Below are 16,950 nucleotides of genomic sequence, written 5' to 3'. Positions count from 1 at the left end.
ATGGGTACGGGTGGGCGGGCGGTGCGTTGATTTTAGATATGTGTTTATGATGAGATTTTTTTGATTTACCACGACGCGCGGGAAACGGTCGCGTGCGCTAAGCGATGAGCACGAGAGAAGACGAACTTCTCGCATTGGAGGCAATTTACGACTCCGAGACGTTCGGTCGCGACGATGCAAAGCTCGGCGGGCAACTGAGAGTCGTCTTGGATCTGAAAGAGCCAATCGTCGTTGCATGCCAGCAAGAGGAGCGATCGTTTCGTCATTTTCCACCATTGGTCATTCATTTCGAGCTGCCGGATGATTATCCCGAAGCGTCGCCACCGAAATACACTCTATCGTCCCAATGGCTTACAGTAGAGCAGGTAACGCAGCACAAAAGGCGAAAAACAGATAAGGTAGAGCCGTTCTTCGTAGCTATCCAAATTATGCTCGAAATTGGACGAACTTTGGCAACCGGGCGAAGTCGTTCTCTACGAATGGTACCAATATCTCTCCGAATCGACGCTCGACGAACTCGCAATCGCCGCCGCCGCTCCAATTCGCCTAAAACCCCCGACCACGCCCACGCACGAACAAAGTCACCCGAGCGCCCTTCAAACGTGCACGTCGCTCGATCGTCTCTGGTCGATTCTCGTCGATCACGACGACACGGAAATGCGACGAGCCTTCGACGCGGCCCACCACGCGTGCGCCGTATGCATGGCAACGAAAAGCGGCACGCAATCGATTCGAATTCGCCCGTGCAATCACGTCTATTGTCGCGCGTGCGTCAAGGACTATTTCGAGTATTTAATCCGACAGGGTGCCGTGGCCTCGCTCTCCTGTCTCGACACCGATTGCAAATCGACGATGGATCCGAACATCGTCAAGGAACTCGTCGAACCGGCGCTCTTCTCGCGATACGATCGCCTTCTCCTTCAAGGATCTCTCGACGGAATGTCGGACGTCGTCTATTGTCCGCGTGCCACGTGCCGATGCGCGGTGATTTGCGACGGGGAGCACGCGACGATGGGCGTCTGCACGCGCTGCACCTTCGCCTTCTGCGTCCTGTGCGAGCACGCGTGGCACGGCGTCGCGCCGTGCCAATTGAATCGCGTCGAATTGCGACGCGTCAAGACGGAGTACGAGGCGGCGGCGACCGCGGCGCAGCGCGCCTACGTCGAGCGAAAGTACGGTAAGCGTAACGTGCGTCGCGCGATCGAGGAGGTCGTCTCCGAGGAGTGGATTGAGGAGTATACGAAAGCGTGTCCGTCGTGCGGCGCGAGTATCGAGAAGTTGGACGGGTGCAATATGATGACGTGCATGAAGTGTCGCGCTCATTTCTGTTGGCTGTGCAAGCGCGTGCTCAGTCGCAGTAGTCCGTACGAGCACTTTTCTATTGTCGGGTCCGATTGCTTTAATCTCCTCTTTCAGGGGATGGTCGACGAAATTGAATTCGCTTGAATAACGCAAGGGTTTGCATATAGAAAAAATAATACTTTAGTTCTTAGTCCACTCGACGGTTAATGACGTCGATTTGCTTAGAGGGAGTTTGAACCCCGATCTTGTGATCGTTTGAACTGTAAACGAGATTTTCCCTCTCTCTCCCTCTCCCTGCGCGACGGGTAGTTGTAGTACTCGATGCGATTCCGTAAACGCTCTTCCTATGAACGTCTCGTCTCCGTAGACGTCGTAGTAGGCCGATTCCTCTTGCGCGGGACTCGCGGTGTAGTCCCACGTAAGTAGAAGACTCACGCAGAGGCGCTGGTCCGGCGTCAACGTCCACGCGACGTCGGAGCAGCGCAGCTGCGTAACGGGCGTTCGCGAGGCTTTCAGTGCTGCGGCGCTGGCAATCTGAAAGAGCCCCATGCAATAGATTCGAATGGCTTTGTACCTTACCCTTAGGTAGCCCAGTTTGAACGCGAAGGACTTTGTTTCTTCGCCTTTGAACTGGGATTTTGGTTTGGAAACGAGCACAGCGCGTATTTCTCTTATTTTGTATCTTCTCAAATGCTTCCCGGCAATGAGGTAGTGCCTCAATTAATTAATAATAAATATTCGTCAGAATTTATTTTTGTTACCTGGTTGTCCAGCCGTTGTTTTTCGGCTCTTCTCCTATGATCTCGCATTTCTCGAGTGGCGCGTACGCTTCGTAATGTTGAGACCCTAAATTGCCGCCTCGAAATCGCGTAGCGTCGACTGTTTTAGATCGAGCGATTCCGTATTGTTCGACGAGCTTTTCGTCGAGACGTTTGTCGCTAGAATCTGATCGGACAAAGGCGTCGGTACGCGAGAGAACGTTGTCTATCTAACGAACCTTCGTCTTTGTTTTCCGTATCATTGCCGGTGAGTGCTAAATAAGTGGGCGGGCAGTCGATGTGAAGAACTAGGCTAAAGTCGAGTCTGTTTGAAATCGAGTTGTTTTGCTTATAACTATAGCTAATAAGCAAAGGAACTGTGACGTCGAAATCACACGAGAATAACCTTAGAGCCAGATATGATGAGTTAGGGGATACAGTTATTAGGGCAGTGACTGACCGAGCAATGGCTCTACACGGCTTCTCCGTTGCTTTCACTTTTCCCTCTATTGATAGACTGTGGCCCCCGCTATAGGAATCTTCCGTCGTAATATTTGCAGAATGAATTGAAATCGACGAGTTGTCTCGATCGAGACTGTAGCAATTATTTAGCCACGTCGGCTGAGGATCTTGTACGCTCAAGTTGAACCACCCGTTAGACAGCGACACCTGAAAGAAAACCCTCAAGAATCAATCCACTAATTAACTAAGGTGTCCTACCTGTCCATCTAGGGACAGGTGAGATCCCACTCCCCTAGAGAAGCAGGTGACAAAGGGCAGTTCACCGTATCCGTAGCAGTGCTTGCAGTGGGGCTTAAGAAGATTCCAGAATCTTAGAAAGGAGACGCGTTAGGTGTTGTAGGTCTTATACCGCGGGGAGAGGTACTTCTCTTGCAACTGGACGAATTTTGATTTGTCGTTATTTTCGTATACCCAGCTCGGTGCGAATAGAGCGGCCGATAAATCATGTGAGTAAATTTGCTCCAACGCCTTCGAAACGATAACAGGTTTTCTTTTTTTTGCGCAGTCGAATTTTCTTGAGTTCACCTCTTTCGAATTGAAGCCGCCTCCGCCTGGACAGCCTCGGCCGAATACGTCGATTCCAACGTAGACTTGGTTTTTTCTGGGTCCCGCTCGCGAGGCGGTGTTTCTCAGGGTCCAGTCGGTCCACGTGTAGTTGAGAAAGATGCCGTTACACGCGGTAAAGAACATGCTAGACGCGGAACGGGAAATTTATTGGCTGGATACGTGTATGGTAAGATAAAAACCTATTTTGATCATTTAATTCGTTTTGCCATTTCAGCGTTCCCGACGTCGTGACGCTGTCGTACCATATGACCTCCGAATGAGGTATGCTAGCGTTCATTCTCTCCGTCAAGTAAGCAACAAAGTCGCGCAGATTAGAAACGAGATCCCTCTATAAAATCAAAAGCACGTAGACGCGATTAATTGGGGAGTACATATTTTCTCCTCTTTACCCACCCGAATAGGATTCTCTATATTAACCAGCCACCCGTCCAATTTGTAATACAAAGCGACGCCGACCAATTGTTCGACGACGCGACGATAAGTCCACTCGCTCTCCAAGAACCGTTCGCATATTTTAGCTCCCTCTTCCCACTCCGTAATAATCGTTCCGAGAACGGGAACGCCGTGTTTGTGAGCGCAATTCGTCCAGCCGGGCGGCGGAACGGTCACAAAGTGATGACTGAAGTAGATGAACATACTGATCATCTCCCAATGGGAGATATAGTAGTGGACGTCGGAGACGGGATAGCAGCCTTGGACGTGAGCGTCCGACACGTATCCGCCCATCATGTCGTGACAGACGATCAGCTTGGGATGGAGTACGTCGGCGTGCGCGCGTCTTTGCAACGCAACGCGCGGCGCGCAGGCCGAATCGAAACCGGGAAGCCACGAGAGGAGATCGTCGAGACTCGAAATGGGACGAGCGAGAACGGGGGCGATTGGCGGAGTCGAGGTATCGACTGGCACGTGAACGATGTTTTTTTCGCGGGGTTTTTCTCTGTAGTGCTCTGATGGATCGCCGTCTTTTTGACTGGGCTTTGCTGCGATTTTCTGCTCGGCGCGTGTCTTCTCCGTTGTCGAATCTGCTACGTTACTAGGCAACTGCGTGTCTGTCGAGGGTCGCATGTGGTGCTGGAGTCGGATGTGCCTCATCGTCTTTTGCGATATTCGTGTCGGCGTGCGAGCGCGCCGATCGGTCCAGATTTGAACGAAATATGCCGTCGCAATGATCACGGCAACAATTGCGGCGATGATTGTGAAATCCATCACCAACAACACAAACCTTGGTACACTCGGAGAAAGTCCCGTATTCAACTCTTTCACGATTTTCTTTTTCTCTCGTACGAAGGAAGAGTCGTGGATTCTACGAAATAAATGTCTGATTGAACGATCAATTGTCAAGAGCGCTAAAAATGGTAAATCCGTTATGATTTGAGTTTGTTTTCTTTCGAGTTCTGTTTATCAGTATGGTTTTATGAACTACGCTCTTGAAAATCTATTGAAGCGTATCTACGGCATTGAGAAATGGGACGAAATCAGGTAATAATAGAAATAGACCGCTACTCTCATCACAAGAGAGCCCCTAGCAACCGGTTGCTAAGTAGACGCTCTGCGTGCCCCATAGAAAGAAGTTTCGACTTAAAATCAATACAGTAGAAAAAGGATTCGTATATAAAATAGATAGGCCGCGCAAAAAGGGTTTTGTTCGTCTCGATTTGTCGTAGTAACGTGCGTTAGTCGATCATGCTTTCGCAGGGAAAAGGCTGCCGTCGATCTAGAAGGAGGCTCGTTCTTCCTTCGAACCATCTACGACGACGCAGTGACGTATCATCTAATCGAAACCGCTTCAAAAGTCCTAGGTATAACGGAAATATCCCGGGGGGGAGAGCGAAAAAAAAAAGACAAATCGCCTTTCTAGAAATCGAACAATCGACCCTACTAGAAATGTTCGGCGAGGAATTCTTCCGCTGGTGCCAAAGCTACGGCTACGACGAAGTCCTCTCGTCGCTCGGGCATTCCCTCGAAGACTTTCTGAGCAATCTCGACGCCCTACACGATCATCTCTCGAGCGAATACCCGGGCATGCGCGCTCCGTCGTTTCGCGTATCGCCGCCGGAGGACAAGGACGCCTCGTCGTCGAGCATCCTCCTACACTACTACTCGGAACGAGCCGGCATTCACGACATCGTGAAGGGAATCGTACGAAGCGTCGCGGAGAAACTCTACCACACCCCCATAGTGATCGACGTTCTCATCGAAGACAGTCCGAGCGATCGATGCATGTTTCTCTATCACACCGTTTTTAATATCACCTACGTGAATGCGACGCCGAATCGACGAGTCAGCTGGTGGACGACGGAAGGAGAAGCGGAAACGGAAGCGGAGAACCCCGTCGTCGCCATTGACGACGTCCCGCAAATCGTCTCGAATAAAATCCTACGAAAATTATTCCCCTTTCACATTGCCTTCGATCGAAAGATGCGCGTCATTCAAGCGGGAGTTTCGCTCGAGCGAATCATACCGGCAATTCGACAGAATGAAGCGGAATCGCGTCCGCATCTCGACGAACTCTTCGATCTCGCTCGACCCCAACTCGAACTCAACTTCGTCTCCGTGCTCGAGCACATCAACACCGTCTATGTTCTTCGATCGCGTCCCGGCTGGATCAATCCCGACGTGAAGTACGAGGGTCTCGGCGCGTGCGAGCGCTTTCTCGAGCCGCGACACAATGCGCTTCGACTCAAGGGTCAGATGATCATGCTGCCCGGTCGCGGCGTCGGCGGCGACGATCTCATGCTCTTCATCGCGTCGCCGCGCGTCGGTTCGCTCGTCGAGTTGCGCGATCGCGGGCTCTATCTCAGCGACGTGCCGCTGCACGATTCGACGCGCGATTTGATTATTAAGAGTGGGCTTCAGTCGGCGGAGATGAATGTCGTTCATCGGCTCGAGTTGACGACCGAGCAGTTGGTCAAAGCGCAGCGCGAGTTGGAGGAGGAGAAGAGGCGAACCGACGGTCTGCTTCATTCGATTTTGCCTGTGACCGTGGCGGATAAGTTGCGCGCTGGCGAACGCGTCGAGGCGGAGAAGTTCATGGCGGTGACGATTCTGTTTAGCGATATCAAGGGATTTACGAGTATCTGCTCGCATTGTCGGCCCATTCAAGTCGTTGAGCTGTTGAATGATCTGTATACGCTGTTTGATAGTCAGCTGGAGAAGAACAAGGCGTATAAGGTAAAAAAGGAAGGGGGCTAGATGCTAGAACGAATAGTTTTTTTTAAGTTCACATCAGTGTGAGACAGCACATTGTGTAGTTAGACGATTTGAATTCCAAATGAAGAAAGCTTAGTTTTTAGAATATTTAGATTAGTCTAGGTCTTGTTCAATAGTCAGCTGGAGAAGAACAAAGGGGAGTTAGATGAGCTATACGTTCTAGTAGTTATAAGATGAGACAGCACATTTTATAGCCAGGGGCACAAATGACCTATGGTTCATTTGTTTGAGAGAAAACGAATAGCGTTTAGTGTGATTAGTCTAGGCCTTTGTTTTTAGCGTCTATCAATTTAGTATTGTCATTGGTGTTTCCCCTAAGGTGGAGACGATTGGCGACGCCTACATGGTAGTCGGTGGTTTGCCGACGGTCGACGTCAATCACGCCGAACACATCGCCGATCAAGCAATCGACATGATGGAATGCGTGAAAAAGGTGAAGCATCCCTACACGGGCCGAGTGGGCGACGTTCAGGTAATGAAGAAGTCTCAAAAGGTAAGAAAAGACGTAAATCTTTCTCTCTAGATTCGTGTTGGCATTCACTCGGGCGACGTCATGGCTGGCGTCGTCGGCGTTCGAATGCCTCGCTACTGTCTCTTCGGGAACACTGTCAACGTCGCCAGTCGCACGGAATCGAACGGCATCGAGGGAAAAATCAACGTCTCCGCAACCGCTCACGAGTCAGTATCCATCATCTCCTCGCTTTCCCTCCCAAATCATTTTATTTTCTCTTCGATGAAGCTACTTGAAAGACAATTCCGACTACGTTCTCAAATGTCGCGGCTTCGTCGAAATGAAGGGAGTGCGCGACGGCGGCATGGTCTGCTATTTTCTCGAAAGTGCCAAAAATTGCGAGGCGACCGTCAGTCGACTCGTCATGCCGGAGACTCGCGGCAAGACGCTGGTGGAGCTCTGGTCGCGACGACGCGCCCGTCGACGCGGATCCATAACAGGGTATAGACAATCGAGGGTACATAATTATAGGGATAGAAAAATCGAGATTCTTGTAGTGGAAGACCTCCATCGAAGCCTTCGTTGCCCGGCAAGCAAGTCTTCGGTCCCAAACGAGTTTCCATATGCAATCTGGAGTTGCCCAATCGAATTCTGCCTCGCGTTTCGAAGCTCGCACCCATTCGAGACGACCCGTCGCCGTTGCCGCCTTCGTCGTCGTCGTCGTCGTCGTCGTCACAGCAACAGCCGCAGCAGCAGCAGCCGCCACCGCCGCCGCCGTGCCCCTTCAAACAGCGCGAATACGTCGATTCGTCGTCTCAGGGAACTCGAGAACGAAAATCGACGTGGTCCTCGTCGTCACCGTCGTCGTCCTCGTCGCTTCTGTGGTCGAGCGGCGGCAATCGGAAACACCGACTCAGCATCAACGACGATTCGCCGTTCGTCGAACGATCCAAGTCGCCGACGTTTCGAACGACTGGCGGCTCGCTGGACGACGGTTCTCACGGGGGACCGCTGATAATGGGTAGCAAGTTGACCCTATCGTCGTCATCGTCTCTAGGATCGTTCAGGAAAGGAAGTCTAAAATATCCTACTAAGAAAAGCGGCGATTTCGGTGGCGATAGGCATTAGAAGGTATTGTAACGCAACCCAACTTGTGACTAGTCGAGAGTTCCTATATTATTATTAACCAGTAACCTATTTTTTTGATCACTATAAATGCCCCAAGAGTGGCGTGGCGTCGACGTGGCGACTCTCCTGCTAAGAATATTTGCATGGTGTGATTGCGTTCTGTGGGGGGTCCCATGGATGCAATTAGCGACGAAGAGTCAATATGAATTGCACATGAGCTATGTAAACAGTGCCTTTTAGTCACGTAAATGCGTCTTGTTCTCTTCTCTTCTCGCCTCTTCGTAGGTAAATAATAGATTAAAAATCAGGGCGACGTCGCTTTTACGTCTTCAGTCTAGAGGGAGAAGGATTCCTTAGAGTGTATAGGTGATACGTCCCCCAGATAAGGACACTCACTTAGGAAATTCTCTAGGGGAAGTCCCTTGGAACGTCGATGAGGAAGCCATCAGATTGTCAATGTACTGAGACAGAACCTGCAGCAATAGAGAGAGAGAATAGAAATTCCAAGCGTCCAATCAATCATCGACGTCACCTGATTCTCGGATTTGAACTTCATATTCGCCTCCTTGACCGACTGCACGCGCTGCGACAAGTCTAGACACAGAGGTATGGGGAGTGTACTATTGCACCTGTGACGTCAGGGCGTTTCTTTTTAGGAAAGGGAAACTCGACCCCCGCGCACCACATTCAATTGCGCACCTTCCAACGTGCTCTGCAGCTCCAATATTTCGCCGATTAGCCGCGTTTTTTCCTCGTTCTCGTCCGCGACGATCGTCTCCGAAGTCGTCGCATCTGCGAAAGCGATACTCGAGACTCTGCGCTGCGCATATAAAAGGGAATTCTCCCACACCTCCGTCGTCTGCTTCGTCTGCTGCCGTTGACGTCGTCGCGCTTGCGCTTGCGCTGCGAGTTTCGTCGCTTTCCTTTCGATTCGCGACGTTCGACGATCGCGTTACGCTTTCGTTTCGCTTCGCCGGACTCCCTAGCGCCACGATCAAAAGCGAAAGACAGAGCGAATCGTCGTGCAAACCTATCGTTGCCGTCGTCGTCGTCGTCGTCGTTTCGTCGCCGTCGAGAGGAACCTCTTGCAAATCGTTGTCTGCCATAACTGAACGTACGGGACTTTCTTCCGGAATCAAACTCCCCACGCGTGTGATAGCCGTCGTGTAGTCTGTGTCACTGCGGCGCCGACTTCCTTATACTCTGGCCGCGTCGTGCACCAACAACTGACAAGCGTTTTCCGTCGAAGGAAGCGGATTCAACATGGTAGGCGAATGCACGCCCCAACACAAACTCCGCTTATCTCGCCTTTTCTTCTCTGCCCTTTAGTTCGGCTTCGTCAACTCGGCGCTTCAGAATCTCATCAAACGTCGCTACGGCGAAGACAAGTGGATCGCCGTACAGTGAGTCCTAATGAGCAACAACAAGTGCGCGAACCACCCCCCTGTCTATTTTGCGTGCAGGGAAGCGGCTGAAATCAAACTCGAAGGCGCCGGCTTTCGCATACGAACGATCTACGAAGACGAGGACACGTATCGGCTTCTAGCGGCGGCGAAGGAAGTCCTAGGCAAGAGACAGCATCCATGCACTAACGTGACGTCACACGTGCGCCAGCCTTAGACAACATCTACACCTACGTGCATGTGCATGACGTAGATAACTATAAAGAGGTGGTCACTAGAGAAGTCATCACTCATATAAAGCGATATTTAATTAATTAATTCATATTTTACTTAGATGTGAGCAACGAAGATCTTCTTCGTCAATTCGGCGACGAGTTTCTTCTCTGGTGCCAAGAATACGGCTACAACAAACTCCTCATGCTGCTCGGCGGAACCATACAGGAATTCCTCGTCAATCTCGACGCCCTGCACGATCACTTGGCGAACGAGTATCCGGGCATGCGTCCGCCGTCGTTTCGTTGCGTTCCCGTCGCCGGAAGCGACGGCGACGCCATGATTCTTCACTACTACTCCGAACGCGCGGGCCTTCACGACGTCGTCGTCGGCATAGTAACGGCCGTTGCTAAGGGTCTCTACGACTTCGACGACAATTGCTTGCGAATTGAGTTGCTCAAGAAAGAATTTCTGCGAAAGAACGGAATGGGCGAAGCGTATCACGCCGAGTTCATGGTCACCGTGAATAGGGAGGAAGAGACTGAAGACGGGGGCAGTAGCGTTAGTTCATCCGTCGTTTCGGCTTCGAAAACGCCGTCGGTCGTTTCGTCGTTTTCGCCGCCGCCGCCGCTTCTCGTCTCGCCGTCGCAGCTCGTCGGATCGCAAACGTTCTCCGAAGCCTTTCCCTTTCACTTGGTTCTCGATCGCGACATGTTGATCGTTCAAGCGGGCACCGTCATGCAACGCGTCATCGGCTGGCGACGCAACGGCGCCGACGACGAATATTCGGACATGTCCGATTCGTATTTGCCTCATTTCAACGATCACTTTCACATGGCGCGACCGTACATGGAGAACGTGACGTTCGATAACATCATCGCGCACATACACACGGCGTTTGTCGTAAACGGAAAATTTCGCAATCACGACAACGAGAAGGAGGAGGAGGAGGAGGAAGACGACGACGACGACGGCATGACATTGCTGCGGCTCAAAGGGCAAATGGTTTACGATAAGGACCACGACGTCCTTCTCTATTTGTGTTCGCCGCGCGTCGGCAATTTTCACAGTCTCGGCCGATGCGGTCTTTCCATGTGCGACATACCGATTTACGACGCGACGCGCGAGCTCATTCTCAATAGCGGCATCTTCGCCATGGATCACAATCGCATGCACGAACTCGAGGTGAGAACCGACATGCTTCGGCAAAAGCAAATCGAATTGGAATCGATAAATAAACGTCTCGACGGTCTGCTCTACTCGATTCTTCCCGTCACCGTCGCCGATCGGCTGAGAAATCGCGAGATCGTCGAGCCGCAACGATTCGACAACGTGACTGTGCTCTATAGCGATATCGTCCAGTTTACGAAAATCGGGCAGCAATGCGAGCCAATCAAAGTCGTCAACATGCTGCAAGAATTGTACTCTATCTTCGATAACGCAGTGAGACGAAACAACGTCTTTAAAGTGAGAATAAACTGTGATTATTGGTTATTATTCTTATTCTTTTCTCTTCAGGTTGAAACGATTGGTGATGCTTACATTGTGTGTGGGGGATTGCCTGAGGAGAATGATTCTCATCCAGTCGACGTCGTTAATCAGGCGCTTGATATGGTTGGCGCGTCGGCGCTCGTAATGCATCCCAGTACGAACAGACGGGGCGACATAAAGGTTCTTGCGTCGTCGTCATATTTTTCATCAGTTCACCTTTTTTTTTTCCTTTTGAATTCAGATTCGTGTGGGCGTTCACTCTGGGATGGTCTACGCCGGCGTTGTCGGCACGAAAATGCCGCGCTACTGTTTGTTCGGTCGAAGCGTCGGCATGGCGCACGACGCCGAGCAGACGAGTCATCCTCGTCAAGTGAAAATCACCAAGAAGACATACGAGTAAGAAACCCCTGGTGTCTTTGAGCTGCTTCTCGTTTTTCTAAGTAGTTGTCTCCTGTAGTCTTCTTCAGTCTTCTCCTCGCGCGGCGGGCATGTACAATTATGAGCCCTGTGACAAGAAGATATCTATTCCGGGCTCGTATAACAAGGAAATGGATTGCTACTTCGTGAGCCGCAGTGCAAACAACAAATTCAGGATGCTAGAGCCAAGCGAGCCGATACAATGGGTAAATAAATGGTTGGGCTCGTCGTCGCGCAATGCATCGCCAGAGAGGTACGTCTATATTTGCTATTTGCAAGCACGTGATAATTGGGTGATATTTTGTCAGTTCTCCCAAATTGACGAGGAAGCTCAGTCAAAAAAATGCCGGGGCAAATCGTTCCCCATTGGTTGCGCGATCGTCTCGAATCGCTGCGCGTGCCGCTGAGCTCGCTGCTACTGTTGCTGACAACTCATCGCCACTGCTAGGTAGAGCTCGAAAATTTGCTGTTGCTGGGCCAGGTCGGGCAGCGCCCACTGTATTGCCTTGTGTAGCAGAGGAGGAGAAGAAGCAGCAGCAGGTCGTTCCGCTTTCAAAGTTTGTTCGTCAACCTTCTCCTGTTTTGGTGGACGGTCGATGGTATTGGATTGTTCACCCGCCTTTCGTAAGCAATTTTGTTAGTACGGAGCTTTAGGTATTTTTTAGCAGTTGCTGCAGTGCCTTTTTAAGTTCGATAGTGCACCCTTCCAACTTTATTAATTTATTTAGGTAAAACCTATCACGTTTGCAGGAAGTCTGACGCAAGAACGAGGATCTCACGTGCTGACGTGAGGCTACTTCCGGCTGACTAATTAGGAAGCATGCGCGTAAGCACCGAGAGCGAGGGTCTCAAGTCGCGTGCGCGTGCAGCCCCGTACTCGACGACGGAGGCGAACGCGACAACGGCCATGTCGGAGGACCTCGACGGCGAAGGCTGGCAAGTCCAGCGCAAATCAAACTCGCAATCGTCGAAAGGACGCGCCACGACCGCGACGGCGCCGGCGAAAGCGCATCATCAGCGTCAATCGCCACGCAAAGTGCCGCCAGCTCCTAGGCCGTCGAACGGCGGCGATCGGAAGTCGCGCGTCGACGAAAAGAGTCCCGAACACGTCGACGACGAGGAATCGGACGCGAAAAGGGCTCCCGTCGTGGAAAAGAAACTCGTTCCGTCGACGCCGCCGTCGGAATCGGCGAATCCGTGGAAGAAATTGGACGCGAGTCGCGACGTCGAAAAGAGGCAGTTGGGAAGCGGTAATAACGCGTGGCGAATCGGCTCGCGGCGCGTCTGGATGACCACGTGGCCGATTCGCGATTTGAACGCTATTGCTCTTTTCGCGCAGGATCGCGACCGACCGCGACGGAATCCGTCCGAGCGAAGCCCGTCGTCACGTCCAAGCCGGCGTACGCGAAGAAAACCGTTCGTGTAAAGGTAAAAATAATGGGAAAAAGGGGGGCCTAGAGCGCGAGCGCGCGCTAACACCGGCCATTGTTTGTCCCCTCTACTCAAAGGGAAGCTCGATTGGAAGCAGTGGCGAGCAAGATGCGACAGCGTGGCCCACGCCGAGCGAACTGACAAAAACGCACGACGAAGGCAAAGGAAAAGAACCCGTAACGAAGGTGCGATCGCAACGCGAAACGTCGTAGCACGTTCGAAATACGTTTTCGCAGACGTCGACGTCATCGGAGTCGAATTTAGACGGGGATTCGGCGACAGCAGCAAAGAAAAAAGGTACGTACGCGCTGATTGGCCAACCCACGAGTCACGCGCATTGAGAACAAGTCCCACCCTCCCACCCTTTTTTTTTCTGTCAGGAAACCGGCCCAAGTGGGTCCCGCTCGACCTAACCGCCGATCAAGCGAACGCGAGCGCCGGCGGCGACGCGAGCGGTCGAAAGGACGCGTTTACGCGACCGCCGAGATGGAAAGGCGCCTGGGATGGGCACAGGGGACGGGGGCGGGGCGGCTCCCAACGGGGAAAGGGTCGTAAACGCATTCCGCCACGAAGTAGTAAAGAGAGAGCGTCCCATTGAAATTTTTTCTAGTATATTTCTTCTGTTTTTTTAGTGGAAGGCGGCCAAGGGGTGAATAACTACGTAAATAATTTTGGATATAGTGCCGGCGGTGGAGTCTATTACGATTCCATGGGCATGGCATTTGCTATGGGACCTTCGTATGAGATGTATTATTTTCCGTATTTTCCGTCTATGGATGAAGACGCCGTGAAAGAGTCCATTAAAAATCAGATGTAAATCTCTTCCTTTCGAGAGACAGAGAGATGTTTTTATTATTATTATTATTAAATAATAGAGATTATTACTTCAGCGGCGAGAATTTGACTGGCGATATATATTTGAGACGACAGGTCGGCGAGCGATTCTCAGCTTTTTTTCTATGTCGTACTGACGTCAGATTTTTAGATGGATTCTGAAGGATTTATTCCGCTCAATTTGGTAGCAAGTTTCTATCGAGTGCAAGCGCTCTGCCAAGACTACAGCCTCATCAGAAAAGTATTTATCAAAATTCGATACATTTTCAAAACGAAAATTCTCTTTCGAATCCAAGGCCATAGAAGAGAGCGAAGTCGTCGAGTTGATCGACGACAAACTGAGAAAGAAGGAAGGCTGGGAACAGTGGCTCATAACGGGCAACGAACCCTTCAACACAGAACAGGACTATTATCAGCAAATGGAGAGTTATCAAAGCGACGGTGATAGTCATGCTCTAAGAAATTCCGCGCGTGAAAACGTCTTTTCTCCCTTCTTTAGGTCAGTACGCTGGTCCCATGGCTTATGGCAGTGGGTTCTTGATGTCGAATGAGGCGTTTGAGGGGGGTCCTGACGTGCAGCACCATGGCAACGCGATGTCGGAAAATCCCTCGCAGGATTGGATTGAAATCAAGAAGCGACGCTCGGGTGGCGGCGGAAATAAAGGAGCAAAAGTGAGAGAGGAAAAAAGGAAATTAATTAATTAATTTATTTATTAATTTGGGTGTCTAGAAACAAGGAGGCGGCGAAAGGAATGTGACGTCAGATCAACGAGAAGAACTCGATTTCATGTTCGACGAAGAATTGGAAATGGTCGAAAAGAAGCACAACTATTCGTCTCACGTGGACAACTGGTTTGCGTGGGCGTGGACAAGGGGAAAGTCAAAATCATTTTTTTCTCTCTTTTTTAATTAAGGTCTGATGATGAGGATGATGATGAGTTTCACGATGACGATATCAATGACATTTTGATTGTGACGCAATTGCCGGCTGCTTTTCGCAAACATCCCCAAGGAGATCGGACGGGAAATTACGTTTCGCGTGCTAAGATGACGTCAGAATTTGCCGAAATCATCAACGACGGATTGTACTACTACGAAATCGATTTGCAGAACGACGAAAGTTATCAAAGCAAAAAGGCAAAAATAGAAATAAATCAATAAACGGGGGGGTCACAGTTGTTGGTATTGTTGTGACGTCATTTTTTAATCATAGGAGGAATTGTCGCATTCGTTTCAGAAAATCGGCTTGGTGTCCGAAGATCAATTCGCCGCTCTCGTTACCTCGCAAAACCCGGATGCGTCACCCAAACCTCGACAACAGCAGCTCGAGCCTCCGTCGCCGCCGCTGCCGTCGACGGAAGTGACGTCACACGCGACGGCTCCCATTCAATCAAAGCCGCCGTCCGTCGTAACCATGATGCCGGATAAACCGACGCCGACGAATAAGACGACGGAGGATAAAACGAAGGGAAATGGGGGAGTGGTGGTGAAAAAAGACGACATGAGATTTTATCCGGTACCGCAGAAGGCGCAGCGAGAATTCTTGCCGGACAAAGTCGACAAGGTAGAGGGAAAAAAGGCGTCTTGCCTGAATATCATTGATTTCTCTCTATATAGACGCCTCAAAAACAGAAATCGAAATATAGCGATCATCCGCCGGTGGAGTGTCACGTGGGATGGGTGATGGGAAAACGGCAGCGACGGCGACAGCGGACGATGTCGACGGGAAGGTAGAGCCCGAGATTATTTTTTCAGGGAATTGCTCCTATTATTAATTAATTAATTTATAGCGATTTCGGTTCTCCGGCGACGCCGAGATCGATACCGACGTTCGAGCATCCGTCGCACGCGCTTCTGAAGGAGAACGGCTTCACGCAGCAACGATATCTCAAGTATCATCAGCGTTGTCTCAAAGGTAATCAATCAATCAATCAATCATCACGTGTCTAAATAAATAAATAAATACTTATAATTTTTTTTCTATAGAGAGAGCCAAGCTTGGCACGGGTCAGAGTCAGGAGATGAATACGCTCTTTCGATTCTGGTCGTTTTTTCTGCGAAGGCATTTCAACAGGTAAGACGATGATCCCTCTTCCCCCGCCCCGCGTGATGCCTACGTACGTACGTACTGTACGTGGCGCGAAACCCGACGCCGAAACGCCGGCGGCGGAATATGTTTTTTTGCGTATCTACGATATTTTCACGCGATCGAACCGGCGGGGGGTGAGGGAATGTTCCCAAACTCAATCGATGTCTTGGGGTTTACGCGTAGAAAAATGTACGAGGAGTTCAAGCAATTGGCGTTGGAAGACGCTCAGAACGGCTACAGGTGATTGTCGCACTATTTTAGTGCGAGAGGAGGGAGGGGGGATATAAGGTTTACGCTCTACTATTACCTCTCTTGTTTTGTCTGGATCCGTATCAGATACGGGCTGGAGTGTTTGTTCCGATTCTACAGTTACGGACTCGAACAGCGTTTCCGTGTCGAGGTTTTCGACGATTTTCAGGAGGAGACGCTGCGCGATCATGCGAATGGTGAGTCGGTTGGGCGCGCCTCTTTCTCCCGTTCGATGACGTTATTCTACGTATAAGGTCATTTGTATGGACTGGAGAAATTCTGGGCGTTTCTCAAGTACTACACGGTCGGTACATGGAACTGATCGTTTTCTTTTTCTAATTCAATTGCGTGTATTTGCGTCAAAGGGTCGTCCGTTTGAGATAAAGAAAGACCTCAAGACGCAGCTGGATAAATATCACAGTTTAGAAGATTTCAGAGAAGAGGTAAGCGGAAAAAAATTGCGATTTTTTTAATTACTTAGGACTTCCGATTATAGGCGCGAACGGCGACGGCAACAGGAGGCGACGGCGAATTACCATAATTATTTAAAAAAAGGGGAGAAAAATCTCTGGTGTTTGCGTCTAAAAGATACTGTATATTCGCACTGTGCTAAAGGTAGTAGTCGGAATAGATCCCCTTCCTTCTCTTCCTCCTCCTCCTCTATTTCCCTACCCCCCCTCTCCCTCCCCTCTCTGGAATCTGTAATCATATTCTTTCGCACCCCCCTGGGGCTGCATGGACTTATTTAAAAATGTCAGCCCGCCTATATTTTGTACAGATTGCAGTGTGCTAGGTACTTGTATTGAACTGACTGATTGGACTGCGCACTTAATTCAGTTTTCATCATTGTTTGATTGCGAGCCCATCCGCTTATCCCTTAACATA

The 16,950-nt window shown here is 50.5% G+C and overlaps 6 protein-coding genes across 11 annotated transcripts; 4 read left to right on the top strand and 2 right to left on the bottom strand.

Annotated features, from left to right (window-relative positions):
• Positions 1 to 104: 104 nt before the first annotated feature.
• On the top strand, positions 105 to 1,578 carry LOC136199813 (E3 ubiquitin-protein ligase RNF14-like). Its single transcript, XM_065990118.1, has 2 exons — positions 105 to 365; positions 418 to 1,578. The coding sequence occupies exons 1-2, from the start codon at positions 105 to 107 to the stop codon at positions 1,444 to 1,446; spliced, it is 1,290 nt and encodes a 429-aa protein (XP_065846190.1). The 3' UTR covers positions 1,447 to 1,578.
• On the bottom strand, positions 1,390 to 4,372 carry LOC136199811 (cytosolic endo-beta-N-acetylglucosaminidase-like). 2 transcript variants are annotated; one of them, XM_065990116.1, is made up of 10 exons: positions 3,543 to 4,372; positions 3,329 to 3,477; positions 3,108 to 3,273; positions 2,947 to 3,050; positions 2,781 to 2,892; positions 2,521 to 2,729; positions 2,300 to 2,466; positions 2,064 to 2,247; positions 1,882 to 2,017; positions 1,390 to 1,836 (listed from the first exon to the last, which is right to left on the bottom strand). In XM_065990116.1, exons 1-10 carry the CDS (start codon positions 4,353 to 4,355, stop codon positions 1,483 to 1,485), a joined length of 2,394 nt encoding a protein of 797 aa, XP_065846188.1. In that variant the 5' UTR covers positions 4,356 to 4,372; the 3' UTR covers positions 1,390 to 1,482. The 2 variants fall into 2 exon arrangements, with proteins under 2 accessions (XP_065846188.1, XP_065846189.1); XM_065990117.1 differs by lacking the exon at positions 1,390 to 1,836 and having other exon boundaries at positions 1,933 to 1,995.
• LOC136199809 (guanylate cyclase soluble subunit beta-1-like) lies at positions 3,575 to 8,034 on the top strand. Of its 2 annotated transcripts, XM_065990113.1 has the most exons (9): positions 3,575 to 4,375; positions 4,438 to 4,504; positions 4,555 to 4,628; positions 4,845 to 4,948; positions 5,008 to 6,320; positions 6,679 to 6,831; positions 6,883 to 7,037; positions 7,099 to 7,311; positions 7,368 to 8,034. In XM_065990113.1, exons 2-9 carry the CDS (start codon positions 4,502 to 4,504, stop codon positions 7,936 to 7,938), a joined length of 2,586 nt encoding a protein of 861 aa, XP_065846185.1. In that variant the 5' UTR covers positions 3,575 to 4,375; positions 4,438 to 4,501; the 3' UTR covers positions 7,939 to 8,034. The 2 variants fall into 2 exon arrangements, with proteins under 2 accessions (XP_065846185.1, XP_065846184.1); XM_065990112.1 differs by lacking the exon at positions 3,575 to 4,375 and having other exon boundaries at positions 4,393 to 4,504.
• An 82-nt stretch (positions 8,035 to 8,116) lies between these two features.
• On the bottom strand, positions 8,117 to 9,078 carry LOC136199814 (uncharacterized). Of its 2 annotated transcripts, XM_065990120.1 has the most exons (6): positions 8,969 to 9,078; positions 8,789 to 8,920; positions 8,638 to 8,730; positions 8,471 to 8,532; positions 8,335 to 8,411; positions 8,117 to 8,272 (listed from the first exon to the last, which is right to left on the bottom strand). In XM_065990120.1, the coding sequence occupies exons 1-6, from the start codon at positions 9,042 to 9,044 to the stop codon at positions 8,260 to 8,262; spliced, it is 453 nt and encodes a 150-aa protein (XP_065846192.1). In that variant the 5' UTR covers positions 9,045 to 9,078; the 3' UTR covers positions 8,117 to 8,259. The 2 variants fall into 2 exon arrangements, with proteins under 2 accessions (XP_065846192.1, XP_065846191.1); XM_065990119.1 differs by having other exon boundaries at positions 8,789 to 9,067.
• On the top strand, positions 8,615 to 12,200 carry LOC136199810 (guanylate cyclase soluble subunit beta-1-like). 2 transcript variants are annotated; one of them, XM_065990115.1, is made up of 9 exons: positions 8,615 to 9,204; positions 9,268 to 9,341; positions 9,402 to 9,501; positions 9,672 to 11,021; positions 11,073 to 11,225; positions 11,287 to 11,441; positions 11,503 to 11,715; positions 11,771 to 11,910; positions 11,977 to 12,200. In XM_065990115.1, the coding sequence occupies exons 1-9, from the start codon at positions 9,202 to 9,204 to the stop codon at positions 12,114 to 12,116; spliced, it is 2,328 nt and encodes a 775-aa protein (XP_065846187.1). In that variant the 5' UTR covers positions 8,615 to 9,201; the 3' UTR covers positions 12,117 to 12,200. The 2 variants fall into 2 exon arrangements, with proteins under 2 accessions (XP_065846187.1, XP_065846186.1); XM_065990114.1 differs by having other exon boundaries at positions 11,771 to 12,200.
• A 113-nt stretch (positions 12,201 to 12,313) lies between these two features.
• Positions 12,314 to 16,930, top strand: LOC136194054 (la-related protein 1-like). Of its 2 annotated transcripts, none has more exons than XM_065983088.1 (21): positions 12,314 to 12,712; positions 12,802 to 12,890; positions 12,971 to 13,078; positions 13,130 to 13,190; positions 13,274 to 13,465; positions 13,526 to 13,706; positions 13,769 to 13,823; positions 13,879 to 13,968; positions 14,024 to 14,168; positions 14,227 to 14,399; positions 14,458 to 14,579; positions 14,642 to 14,864; positions 14,941 to 15,291; positions 15,345 to 15,457; positions 15,518 to 15,642; positions 15,714 to 15,801; positions 16,000 to 16,056; positions 16,153 to 16,262; positions 16,320 to 16,369; positions 16,431 to 16,508; positions 16,562 to 16,930. In XM_065983088.1, exons 1-21 carry the CDS (start codon positions 12,370 to 12,372, stop codon positions 16,604 to 16,606), a joined length of 2,799 nt encoding a protein of 932 aa, XP_065839160.1. In that variant the 5' UTR covers positions 12,314 to 12,369; the 3' UTR covers positions 16,607 to 16,930. The 2 variants fall into 2 exon arrangements, with proteins under 2 accessions (XP_065839160.1, XP_065839151.1); XM_065983079.1 differs by having other exon boundaries at positions 13,274 to 13,468.
• Positions 16,931 to 16,950: the final 20 nt, after the last annotated feature.

The sequence above is a fragment of the Oscarella lobularis genome, chromosome 1, assembly GCF_947507565.1.
Source record: "Oscarella lobularis chromosome 1, ooOscLobu1.1, whole genome shotgun sequence".
In the NCBI taxonomy this organism is placed as follows: domain Eukaryota; kingdom Metazoa; phylum Porifera; class Homoscleromorpha; order Homosclerophorida; family Oscarellidae; genus Oscarella; species Oscarella lobularis.
The sequence above is the reverse complement of the archived record's forward strand: the minus strand, read 5'-3'. Positions and strand labels throughout refer to the sequence as shown.

What these genes read in the sequence shown, in the direction of transcription:
- LOC136199811 (XM_065990116.1), bottom strand. Translation starts at nt 4,355, where the DNA reads ATGGATTTCACAATCATCGCCGCAATTGTTGCCGTGATCATTGCGACG. An exon ending in AACAACGGCTGGACAACCAG is followed by an intron (nt 2,018 to 2,063) that starts GTAACAAAAATA and finishes TAATTAATTGAG; the next exon opens with GCACTACCTCATTGCCGGGA. An exon ending in TCAAACTGGGCTACCTAAGG is followed by an intron (nt 1,837 to 1,881) that starts GTAAGGTACAAA and finishes GGGCTCTTTCAG; the next exon opens with ATTGCCAGCGCCGCAGCACT.
- LOC136199809 (XM_065990113.1), top strand. An exon ending in GCCGAGTGGGCGACGTTCAG is followed by an intron (nt 6,832 to 6,882) that starts GTAATGAAGAAG and finishes CTTTCTCTCTAG; the next exon opens with ATTCGTGTTGGCATTCACTC. An exon ending in CGACGCGGATCCATAACAGG is followed by an intron (nt 7,312 to 7,367) that starts GTATAGACAATC and finishes AGATTCTTGTAG; the next exon opens with TGGAAGACCTCCATCGAAGC.
- LOC136199814 (XM_065990119.1), bottom strand. Translation starts at nt 9,044, where the DNA reads ATGGCAGACAACGATTTGCAAGAGGTTCCTCTCGACGGCGACGAAACG. An exon ending in AGACGAAGCAGACGACGGAG is followed by an intron (nt 8,731 to 8,788) that starts GTGTGGGAGAAT and finishes TCGCTTTCGCAG; the next exon opens with ATGCGACGACTTCGGAGACG. An exon ending in AGTTCAAATCCGAGAATCAG is followed by an intron (nt 8,412 to 8,470) that starts GTGACGTCGATG and finishes CTATTGCTGCAG; the next exon opens with GTTCTGTCTCAGTACATTGA.
- LOC136194054 (XM_065983079.1), top strand. Translation starts at nt 12,370, where the DNA reads ATGTCGGAGGACCTCGACGGCGAAGGCTGGCAAGTCCAGCGCAAATCA. An exon ending in GAGTCCATTAAAAATCAGAT is followed by an intron (nt 13,707 to 13,768) that starts GTAAATCTCTTC and finishes ATTAAATAATAG; the next exon opens with AGATTATTACTTCAGCGGCG. An exon ending in TAGAAGATTTCAGAGAAGAG is followed by an intron (nt 16,509 to 16,561) that starts GTAAGCGGAAAA and finishes TTCCGATTATAG; the next exon opens with GCGCGAACGGCGACGGCAAC.
- LOC136199810 (XM_065990114.1), top strand. An exon ending in ACAGACGGGGCGACATAAAG is followed by an intron (nt 11,226 to 11,286) that starts GTTCTTGCGTCG and finishes TTTTGAATTCAG; the next exon opens with ATTCGTGTGGGCGTTCACTC. An exon ending in CGCAATGCATCGCCAGAGAG is followed by an intron (nt 11,716 to 11,770) that starts GTACGTCTATAT and finishes ATATTTTGTCAG; the next exon opens with TTCTCCCAAATTGACGAGGA.
- LOC136199813 (XM_065990118.1), top strand. Translation starts at nt 105, where the DNA reads ATGAGCACGAGAGAAGACGAACTTCTCGCATTGGAGGCAATTTACGAC. An exon ending in AATGGCTTACAGTAGAGCAG is followed by an intron (nt 366 to 417) that starts GTAACGCAGCAC and finishes CGTTCTTCGTAG; the next exon opens with CTATCCAAATTATGCTCGAA.